This window comes from Parasteatoda tepidariorum, chromosome 2 (assembly GCF_043381705.1).
Source record: "Parasteatoda tepidariorum isolate YZ-2023 chromosome 2, CAS_Ptep_4.0, whole genome shotgun sequence".
Lineage (NCBI taxonomy): Eukaryota > Metazoa > Arthropoda > Arachnida > Araneae > Theridiidae > Parasteatoda > Parasteatoda tepidariorum.
The window spans coordinates 22,910,216-22,922,323 of NC_092205.1; the positions used below are offsets into that span (position 1 = coordinate 22,910,216).

The following is a 12,108-nucleotide window of genomic DNA, read 5'->3' on the forward strand; positions in this document are numbered from 1 at the left end:
CCTCAATGAATTGCCTTTTGCATAAATTCCATTTTACCAAACTTCCATTTACCAAACTTCCATTTCACCAACCAAAAAGGTATAAGTATATACATCATCACCCTTTCCCACATTCCGGTTTTCCTCACAGATCTCCCGAACCTCTGTCTTTATGTTCCATGTTATATCTCTCAAATTCATCCCATTAATTCAGTTTTCACCGGAGAAGTTTCAGCTATTTGGTTAGCAATCACAAAATTCACCATCAAGTATCTCGATTGCTTTATTTCATCACACAGTAAATCCGGGTTCTAATCTAGATTTGCCAATCTAGCCATTAATACACCCCGAGCAGTTCCACTTATCTCCTCCGAAGACATGTCATATTCATCGTGTTTAGACTCAAACCGCGAACTCAATGACTTCTGGATCAACTCGAAATACTACAAACGCTTCCCTTGGTCACTCAGTTAATAAAACTTCTCTCAATCAACTCCCTACCCGGAAATACTACATTATAATCTCGCATCTTTGGAGTAACCCTATCCAATAAAATGCAATAGATGCAAAGATAGGACTCGGAGACTCCCCTTTGTGTCATCATTGTCACTTTCCAGAATCTGTAAACCATATCCTCTTTCAGTGCGAAAGATTCGAACTTCATAGACAAGTAATGCGCTCCTCAATCGGGGTATTCCCCCTTTCCTCTCACCGTTTACTCAGCTATGACCAGCACCAAATATTTTTAAAAAAACTTAATGTTCTTTTTGAATCTAACTAGATGATTCCAGTCTTCAACCTACAATTCTCAAATCAATGCAACAACCAATTTTTAAGTTCATTGGTGTTAGCCTCCCTGATCGCTTGAGGAAAAAAGTGTTTCCGTTAGGAGTTCTGATGAATGTGCGTCTCTCCAAAAATGTAGGAAAAATCAAATTTTGATTTTTAATTCTCAGAAAACTGCAAACTTTGCATCGAATTAATCCTTCCCGACCATTTTGTATCATCACTTCTTCATTATCACCAATTCAACTTCTCCAAAAGTGTATTGGAACTACAAAATTCTATACTTGGATTTCTCGGAAAACAGCAAATTTTGCATTGAATTTGTTTAAAGTTTCTTCAGCATGATCATCTTGTATCTTCACTTCCACATCAACTCAACTCATCACCTTCAACCGAACTCCCCCTTACAGCATAGAAAATAAAAGCGAAGGGCAAAGATACTTTTCTTCATCGAGGCCTCCCTAGCCGAGAGATATCACCCACCAAGCGCTGTGCAAAGCGTGGAGGTGGCGGGTTCAAATCCCGCTGTGACCCTGGAAGTATCTTCACGATGTCCTTCTTATTATGTCATCTGTCCTTCTATTTGACAAAGGTTTATAAGCCTAAATTAAGCACACAAGCCTGCAAATGTATGTTATTCCAACAAACCTCTTGTCCCGCAGTGGACTGATCGTTAAGACACGGTTCCAGCGGATCACCGAAGTCAAGCATCCCTGACTGCGGTCAGTGTGCGGGTGGGTGACCACTTGGATCAGTCTGCGTAGGGACCGAGGGTGTGCGGTATTGGTCCTCGTAAAACTGTGCTACCGTAAAGTGCTCGACATCGCGCGCAGGTCGTCGGGCTACCGAAGCGGGGGTGCCACCCCCTCCGCAGAATATTGTGATGGCATGTCTTCGGATCATCCTCCAGGATGTTTCCCAGACCGTCGCCAATAGCCCATTGTGCAGCTCTAGTGCGACGTAAATTAACAACAATAACAACAACCAACAAACCTCTTCTTCATCAAACCCAAGTACATTAATTTGTAGATGGTTATGTTTTACAGTTTTCACAGACTTAAATAATCCCCCAAAGAGTTAAGCTTTTAGTTTAATAGATTGTTTAATAATTTATTTTATTTTATTTATTTTATTTGAATGAATATTGAAAAAAAAAGCTAATTGTTGTCGGAATTTAAATTGAAGTCAATGTGCGATATATCGCTTTGCAAGAAATCGAATTCGCAATTAGATTTCAATAAGTTTTGGGAGTTCATTTTCCAAGATAGACAACTAGATAGAACAGTTTCCAAGATAGAAACAGTTGCTGATTGTTGCTCAGAAGAAAAACAACTACGAGAAGGGAAAAAATAGCGACGAGAAGGATTTTTAGAATTATATGATCTAGCCGCGTCATCATAAATAGTGACGTAATAATCAAAATTGGAGCAATCGTGACTTGTTATCTTTAAAATATCAAACCAAACATTGATTAAACTTAAAGTGTTCAGTTTTATATCACCTTTTTGTTACAGTAGAATTCTCTGAACAAAATGTCTGAAGAATTCACTTTTGTTTGGAAAATACGAAATTTTTCATTGTGTTTTCATAAAAATGGAGAAAGGATAATTAGTCCTGTTTTCACAACGAAGAAATTTGGAGGCAGCCAGTGGAATTTACAGTTATGTCCCAAAGGACATAGAGAGAAGGACGTAGGATACCTATCCCTTTTCTTGGTAAAGGAGAATAATGATTTATGCACTGTAAGTTATGATTTAGCTATCTTTGGGATGACTGACAGTAATAAAGCTTTGGTTACTAAAACCGTAGAGAATCACACTTTTAAGAAAGGAAAGAGCTTTGGCTTTTATCAGTTTTTATATTTGTCTACATTGAATGACGAATTAAAAAACGGAGTGGAAGACACTCTAGTCGTCCGTTGTCGCATATTCTCTTCTGACACGCAAAAAAGACTCCCTGATTGCGAAGCTTGTACAGAAATTGGTGTCGATCAAGCATCGTTTCTTTGGGAATTGAAATTCCTGGATAATTCCAAGAGAGAAGCGAGTACCGAGATCAAATTTTCTGCGAAATCAATTTACATCCTCGAGCTGAGAGTGATTGACGATAAAGTGAAAATAAACCTTCATCAGAAAGAAGAGGATTCGGTCTTGTCCAAGTTTATCAAGGGAAAATTATCTGTTATAACTGTAAAGGGTAAAGTAATTATGTCTGCCACTAATGATCACTTTTTTCAAGCCAATGTAGAAAATGAAGCATGGGAGTTCTCAGTAATTATTCCAAATGAATTAATTAACCCTACCAAATATATAAAAGACGATCCGTTTATTCTTTTATGTGAATTTTTTGCTTCAGATAGAGTTGTATCAGAATCCATAGTTGGCTCTAAGGATAATTATTGTTCTAATACAGATATTTGTCCAAATTTACTCAGAGAGTATAAAAATATGCTTCATGACAAAATTTACTCTGATGTGAAATTGAAAACAGAAGAAGGAGTTGTGGATGCCCACAGATCAGTTCTAGCAGCTCGTTCCGCTGTATTCGCCGCAATGTTCCACCAAGATATGATAGAATCTCAGACTAGTACTGTGGAAATTTCTGATGTAGATTTAGACACATTGAAATCGTTCTTAGAATTTATATACACAGGAAAAGTTGAAGACATAGATTATAAAATTGCTAAAGAATTATTGTTAGTAGCCGACAAATATCAAGTATTGACACTGAGGGAAAAATGTGTTTCTTTCTTGGAATCTGTTATATCTTTCAAAACTGTCTTCGAAGTACTTTCTTTAGCTGATTTAATCAGTCATAAGTATTTAAAAAAAACTGCTATGAACTTTGTTGCAACGAACTCTAAAATTGTATTCATCTCGCCTGAGTGGTTGAATTTGATTCAGAATAATGTTAAATTAGCTAGTGAAATTTTTTCAAACATTTCTACTAATTTTAACATGACCCCAAAGAACATTACCGGTAAGTAAATAATTGAATTTCGACGATATAGCGGTATGTATTTCACTGATGAAATTATGAATTACTTTTATCTAATTGATGTAAAAATGAATTATTTGCTTTAATGTATATTATTGTAACATGGTTTATTACTGTAAAAATGTTTTGGATTGTTTTTATGATGTTTTTCAATTATTACTGAGGAAAGCGGGACTTACAATTTAAAATTCTATTTGATTGTCGCAGGCAACAGGAATTTAAAACCGATTATAAAAGAAAATCTTCAAGCTTTCCTCGACAATCAAATAGGTTTTTGTGTTTCAAGTCTGACCTTCTTCAGTAGAGATTTGGCTGATGTAGATGACGTTTTTTTTCCATGTCTTAAAAATTAGTTCTTCATATTCATATTTTTCAGATGTCAGTTTTGATAATTATCCTAAAAATATATTCTGTTAAGAGTGATAATTACGGAACACTTTTCTTACAAGTTCAAATATCTCTATAAATAATGTGATATTTTTCCTCTCTTTTTTTCTGAGTGTTTTAATTTGATGAGTCTATTTGTAATTTATAGATATCATGAGAAATAAAAATTGAATTTATGTATGCCAGTGTCATATTAGAATTGTGTAACATTTTAAGTGTTGATTCTGAAATTTTTTTATCACCATGTTTTATAAACTTTTTAAGCATATTTCAATTGTTTCTTTTTGTGAAGGCCCTATACAATAATTACACAGTGGACCAAGAAAGGAAAAAGAAATATAAAGTAAAAATAAAAAGCACTACTTTATTTACATTTCTGACTTATTATTTTACTCGCAAGAAAAAATAATAAATTTAATTACAGATAAAAAAAACACATACCGTCATCAAATATGTTTGCATTTAACCTATTTTTGCAGCAAAAATTTCGGACCCTCATTTTAGCAAAACTGTTTTGAGTTAGATTATTAATTTTTATGCTATTAATTCTTTGTTTTCATGCAGTTTTGAGATATATTGTAAGTGCTTTCAATCTTAATTGTTCTCGATAAAATGCATGACAAGATAGAAAAATTTTTCTTACTATTTTATTTTTTTAACTATTAATTAAATATTGTAATAGCATAAGTTTGAATTATAAATTTCATGACGTGTTTGATTTTCCACTTTAACTGAATATCTTAGCTTCTTAAAAAGGAAATTTTGCAAGATAGGTTGCGTGTATTAAATTCTACATTTTAGATAAATCGATCGTCAAAGATAAAAAAAGGAGAAATGCGAAATTTTAACATAACTTTAATAACATTTTAACAACTTGATTAAAAACGTATAGGATTAAAATCAAACACGTAGAAACAAAGAATAGACGTAAAGCATTCTATTTTCTACAGTTTGCAAATTTTTAAGCTGTGATTTGATCAATTATTTCCGGCATTAGGTGGCACAACATCGAAAATACAAAATTTGATAAATCGAAACCTTTGTTTTATATTATAATGTGCATCATGGAAACATTTTTGCAAAATATTTAAACAATAGAAGCAGACAAAACCACTAGAAAAATTAAATATTCTTAAAGCTCATAGTGCAAGAGTAGAGTGTGCTATAAATAAATATGCAGGCTAACATAATTGAAGAACTATAATTGAGGAACAATCAGGTAATTTTAAAGTTAAATACGCTTGTTCTTATGCTTCCAAACGGCAGTTCAATTCCAAGACTTTTAAAATTAAACAATTCTCTTTTTTCTTGAAAAATATTAATATTTATTAAATAATTATTTTTTCGATATCTTTCTTAAACACAAATTTTTATTTCGCTAATTGCACATTAATATCCTTTTCGTAACTATCACAAAATTTATCAAAATGTCCAAATATTTTTAGAGAGACATTAGGCGCGAGCAGCAGGAAGTTGCATTTAACTTAAATAAATTATGCATTTGTGTACTCACATTTGAGGCTTAAGTAAATGAAGTCCCAAATTCTTTGTTTAAATATTAAGGGAAAAAAATTAACAGCAAAAATTATTTCCTCCAGACTCAAAATTAAATAAAACTGAATGGCAATAATTTCGTTTTAATTATCAATTAAATGTGTCACAAAGATAGATTTTAACGTAAATGCTCATTTATGGTATTGTTTAGTTTTTCAACGCCGCCATTAAAAAATTGTTTTAAAAATGTATTATTTTCTGATTTAGGTCTGTATCGTTCTTTTAACGTAAATTTAAAAAAAAAACAGACAAGACAATTAAATTTCGCTCCGTTTTGCAAAAAAAAAAAAAAAAAAAAAAAAAAAAAAAAAAAAAATGCCTTTGCTTAAAATGAAACGTTTAATTGATAATAATAGTGATTAATTGCATAGTTTTATTTAATCAGAGTTGCTAATTTGCTTTACTTTTCAAAAGTACCAATTATCCTGTTTGCCTTGTTCAAAATTTTAGCACATGTTCTGCTGAACATTTTAATTAAAAATGCACTATGATACATAGTTTCGTTGAATCTAAAGAGAAAAAAAATCCTCAAAACACGCAAAATCTGCAAGCATGTAAAGGCTAATAAAAAAAATCCATTCTCACTTGCGAAATGTGAATTTACATTGTTCAAGTTTAAATTTCGAAATAAATGAAATTCCACTTATTTAAAAAGGCAGCTCAATTAGTGGTTGCTAGTAAGAAATAAAAGAAAGAGGAAAGTCCAGATTTTTATAAACATTGGCATTAGTGAATTTGTTTTTTTTTTAATATACGAAATAAATAAATGTCAATACGCGAATAGTTAATTTCATTAATAATCACAATTCATGGTAATCATGATAAGGAGGTAGTGTTCAAAATAGCAAACTTATATTGCAGTACTTCTCTGACATCATAGTCTTGATAGCAAAATAATAATCTTGTTGAGATTTCAGTTAAGATTTGATTAGATAACAATATTATTTGAAATATACTTATGCACGCAATTGATAGGTATAGGAAACGCAAATCAAAAAGGATTTGTGAAGGAATAAAAATGTAATAAAATTAGGTAAATTAATTTTAAAAATGAATTGGCGCGAAAGGCAGTACTGTCAGCCTATAACGAGCTGTTATTTCCAAAGTTAATCATAATGTGATAAAATAAGTAGAATGTTATTTTAGGTTTGGCTATTTGAAAGGCGATAATATTTTTAGTTAAAATTATTTTGATTATTTTAACGAATCGTGTTCCATTGAACATACGATTATAACTATAAAAAGAGGATATCTATAGCTTAATAAAAATCTTATAAACTCATTTTTTTTCAAAAACTGGATTTATTCTAATATCAAATATAACAGCTTATATGTATTGAACATTTAAGCTAATCAAAAAGCTCTTACACGCAAAATATTATGCACTATTTATAATATCGCTTAAATAGTTCCTTAGAACAAATTCTATACAAGAGGGGACATTAATACACTCTATAACAAAAAAATCAACGCACCAAGAAGGAGTTGTCCGATTGAAACGAAAATTGGTGGATAGGAAGACAATGTACAGAATTGTAAATGATTAAAATTTCAGAACAATTGAATAATTTATTGCAGAGTTACAGTAACAAGTTCAATTAGGTGTTGACCCTCCTCTAGCCTTGATACAAGCTGCCATACGGCGTGGCATAGACCGATAAGGCTCCCGGATGGTGTCTTGCGGTATTTCCTGCCAAATTCGATCCAATTGTCGAACGAGGTCATCAACATTCCGTGCCAGATGCAATCGCCTTCCCATCATATCCCAGACATGCTCGATGGGAGAGAGATCTGGTGATCTGGCAGGCCAAGGAAGAGTTTGACAAGCTTGCAGACAGTTCATAGCAACACGTGCCGTATGTGGTCTGGCATTGTCCTGCTGAAAAACCAGCCCAGGGCGCTGCAAAAGGAACGGTAGCAAAACAGGTCTTAGGATGTCGTCGACGTACCGCTGTGCAGTAAGTGTACCTCTAATGACGACCAAAGGGGTCCGGCTGTCAAAGGAAATGGCACCCCAGACCATAATGCCTTGTTGAGGGCCGGTGTGGCGTGCAATAGTGAAGGCAGGATCCCCCCTCTGCCCTGTGCGTCTCCAAACACGTCTTCGATGATCGTCAGGACACAGTTGGAAGCGGGATTCGTCGCTGAAGACTATACGTCCCCAGTCGGCATCATTCAAGCCTGATCGAGCCATGCATCACTGCCAATTAGCAATCGGAAGATTGCTTCTGGGTGCGTCTATTTTTTTGTTATAGAGTGTATATGCTGTTGTCTTGTCAAATCTTCTATTTTCTTCTGTTAGGAGGGCTTTTGCCCGCATCACCGTCGGGATGATTAAAAGGGGTCTGGTGAAGATGAAATTTGACCCGACGAAGATGTAGTTTGATTTCCACCCATATATGAAGTGGATGGACCTGGGTTTCTGTTTTCTGTATTGGAAGACTCCGTGGCAGGAGTAGTTGCTTTAGTCATTAACTTCTGCTCGATAGCTGCAATTGTAAAAATTTTAAATTAGATACTTGTTTAAAATGCAATTTAAAATGCAATTTAAAATCATGAATTCTGCAAACAATTTATAGAGCAAAGCTATTAGGAAAACAAGAGAGTTTCGACCCATAGTCACTTCGTCAACCCATAAAAACTAAACTAATTAGGGTATGGTTCGGTTTGCCAAAGCTGAACTTAACCAGTAATTTAACGATGTTTTTCGAAGTTCTGTAGCCAAGAAAACCATAGTTTAAGGGCCTTACACTTCAAGCAGAGGGGTGATTTTAAACTAATTATATGCATAATTTTATTGTGAAGAATTTTCTGGGCTTTACAAAGGACTTAAATATTTCAAAAGTTTTTAAACGTTTTTAGAAATCGCCAATTTGGTTACATTTTGCCAGCTATATGAAAATTATCAAAATCACTGCCTTATTCTTAGTTTTTGCAAATTTTTATGAGCCCAGGTAATGTAGCATTTGAATAAGTTTTTAAATATTAAAAAATTAGACCACAAACGTTTTTTATTTTCACAAAACTGTGGATTTTCTCCATATGGACGTTTTGGCGCCACTTTCAACATGAGCGTAGACAGCAGTGGGTTTAGATAAGCTAAACTTGACGTAACAGTCGTGAATAACAGTTATTAACTCACAGCAGTTATAAAAATAGCACATTATCTGCAAATAAGGAACATTACAGCGACGAAGCCTTCGAAGAACAGCTTTAAGAGAAAAATACCCTACATTGTATACAGTGTGTCTCGAAAAGGTTAAAAAATGTTTGGATTTGCTTAAATTTAAAATACAAATAGTATAAGTGATCAAAATAAGGTATAATTTAAGATTATGTAGATGGAGCTATTTTATAGTTATTTTTTAAAGAGTTACCAATTTTTAAAAAAAAAAATTATTACTTAAGCTATTTTACAGATAAGAACCTTTGTGAAAAAGCTGAAATAATCCACAATTATCTTGATAGCTATATTTCAATAATAATTAAAAACAATTTTTCCAATATATATAAAAAATCACTCGTTTCGGACTTTCAAAGGAAGTTGTTGGTAAGTACTAACTAGGTTTAACTGCAAAGGCTAGATCAAAATCAGAAATGTAATCATATTTAAGAATACTTCGGACTTTTACCAAGTCATTTTGGTAAATTCCAAGGCAGTTTGGAACAATTTCTTTTTTATCGAAGCATTTTATTAAATTGATCAGAGTCAAATTTCAGACGTATTATACTGTTTAATGGGAAATGAGAAGAGAAAAATAACCGGAATAAAATATAAAGAGCATCAAAACATGTTTTTTAAAATAAATTAGAATTGATAAGTTAATTCAATCAAAAGTTACTTGAAAAATGTACCAGGTATCCAAAATTCAATAAGAGAAAAATTTTAAAAATTAGAAACGTATAGCTGCTGTCTAACTAGAAAACCAAGTCAAATAATCTCCAAAAATTTCAAAAGTAGTTAGAAGTTTCTCAATAAATAGAGCTGAAAGCTAGAAAGAGCTATAATGCAATGTTTTCTCCTGTGTGACAGACCATTTCACCTGAAGCAGTTATAACATTACTGTTATAAATTAGGATTTTTAAAACAAGCATTGTTTCATAGCTTTCTTTGTCGCAGCGTCATCTGCTGATAAAATTTTCAACTTAATTTTAAAATTGGTGAGAATATTGTTAGTTTCTTGTGCGGAAAGTAACAAATTGAGCAATTCGGTTAAACTATATTTGAGGGTGTCCCTTGATTCTCGCGAAATTGCGATCGCGGTCGATCGCCAAGCTGGGCGATGCTGTTTTATTTATGGGCACGTCAATATTTTTTTTTTGTTTTTTGGAAACCCAATCGTGATTCTGATTGGTTTAGATTTTAGCGTTATTTTTTAATGTTCAAAGGTATATGTAATTCTAGAGATCAGTTAGTTCTACGTTAGATGTTGGATAAATTTAAACAATATCTAACTGCTATTAGAGAATTCTGCGTATCGAAAAGTGAGGATTTCCAAGTTAAATAAAGTGAGTAAATTTTTTTTCCATTTTTTTTGTGTGCTTACCCCATTAATTTTTGCTTCGATTTAAAATACATTTTATTGGGTTTATTAATTTTGCTTATATTGTGTTTATTGCAATTTTATTAAGTTTTGGCCGATGTTTTATTTTATTTTATAACCGTCGTTGAACAGCCGACCCAACTTCATGGGTTTACGACTACTAACGTTCAACTCCGTAGCCTTGTAATTTTGAACTAGTCCAGAAGACAAGGAAACTCCTGGATCAGTACCCCCAGAGGTATTGATTTGTTGTGGGAACATGGAGGACTTTGAGACTCGGCAGATTTAACGTGCATCAGTCACCATTTACTACACGGGGAGTCTTCGGCCGGCGAGGATCGAACCCACGACCTCTTGGATATGGGCCCAGCGCCCTACCGGCCAGGCTATCCCGGCCCCTTCCGATGTTTTATTGAAATTTTCCAACGTTTTATAGAAATTTCATTATCTTTTGGCCGCCATTCCTGTTTGCGTGGTGTTTTGCATGAACAGGAATGGCGCCAAACAAAAATCGCTAATTTCGTCAAGGGGGCGCCCTCAAATATATTTTTAATGAGCAATTAATATGGAAAAAAAAACACAACTACTTCGATTTAGTAGGAACAACATATGACGCAATGCTAAACGAATGGAATTTAGTTGTTGCTTATTTAGTTATTGTTATTAGTAGTTGTTGTTATTTGTTTTAGTTGTTGTTGTTTATTTAGTTGTATTTAGTTTCAATAACTTTTCCTTATAATGCAATAAAATCTGGCGAGCAGCTATTTAAACGATCGAACACTTCGTTTGTTTATTTGTGGCTTGAAGTTATTCTCGCAGAAAATGCCGTTTATGGGTTAAATGTAGTAGGAACAACACAACCTGTGACGTAGGCTATATTATACCCAATTCTATTTCATTACGTTTTTCTCTCAAATCCTTGATCATTTTAGAAACAGATTACAGATAATGATTACAATTTAATCACTATATTTCTAATAAATTTTTAACTGTGAAGTATTTTGTATTCCTAAGATAACGATAGCACGTTAAGCAAGTGGTAAAAAATAGTCAGCGAGGAGCTCAAGGAGACGCAGTGCAGTTACCAGAAAAAAAAAATGTATCTCAAAGTTCAAGAGTGCCCATGTCTTCAGCGTTGGTTTCACAATTACAAGACTATGTGTTGCAAATCCATAATCAATCGACTGTGCAACGGTTATTAGATAAAATCCGCTTTCTTTCACTGTGCAGATATCTTTGCTTAAATATATACGCCAAGATAGAATTCTTGTGGAAGGTGTAATTGTGGAATATATTACAACAGAAAGATGAACAATTGTATTAAGATTAAGAAGGAAATTTCAGCACAATTTTTACATTGTGCAAGAACAAGAAATTAAGAATAATTATCATAATTTAATAGTTAAAAAATATATTAGAATGCTAATGAAAATGCCCTGCTTTGAAAACTTGTTTATAAGCAAGATATATCGTGCCTTGTGTCACGTGCCTTGTTATCACGATTATGTGCACGCACTCGGATTTATACTTCATTTATTTGTTAACAAAAACAAATAAATTTTATATTAAAAAGTATACACTATTAATTGCAGTCCTGAATATTGAATGAAATGAGTAGATTGTCGGCGATAAGTCATAATTATTTGGATTCCGATACGCAAAATTTACGATTTGGTGTAATTATTAACTGCTCTTGAATAAAATACTGCTACGAGCAATACTGGGATTAAAATAAATCCAGGTATAACAATAGCAAAAAAATATTTATTGACTGACATTTAAAAGCAATAAACAAAACAATTAGCAAAATAAAAAGATCAACAGCGGAAAAAATACAGAAATATTAAGTAAAACATACCCT

General features: G+C 33.0%; 1 protein-coding gene across 1 annotated transcript; it reads left to right on the forward strand.

The window, feature by feature from the left end:
* Positions 1 to 1,695: 1,695 nt before the first annotated feature.
* Positions 1,696 to 4,329, forward strand: LOC139424953 (speckle-type POZ protein-like). The gene has a single exon (XM_071177288.1). The coding sequence runs from the start codon at positions 2,298 to 2,300 to the stop codon at positions 3,750 to 3,752; it is 1,455 nt and encodes a 484-aa protein (XP_071033389.1). The 5' UTR covers positions 1,696 to 2,297; the 3' UTR covers positions 3,753 to 4,329.
* The last annotated feature ends 7,779 nt before the right edge of the window (positions 4,330 to 12,108 follow it).

Bases quoted from the DNA above. Each gene is read 5' to 3' on its own strand.
- LOC139424953 (XM_071177288.1), top strand. From the start codon at position 2,298: ATGTCTGAAGAATTCACTTTTGTTTGGAAAATACGAAATTTTTCATTG.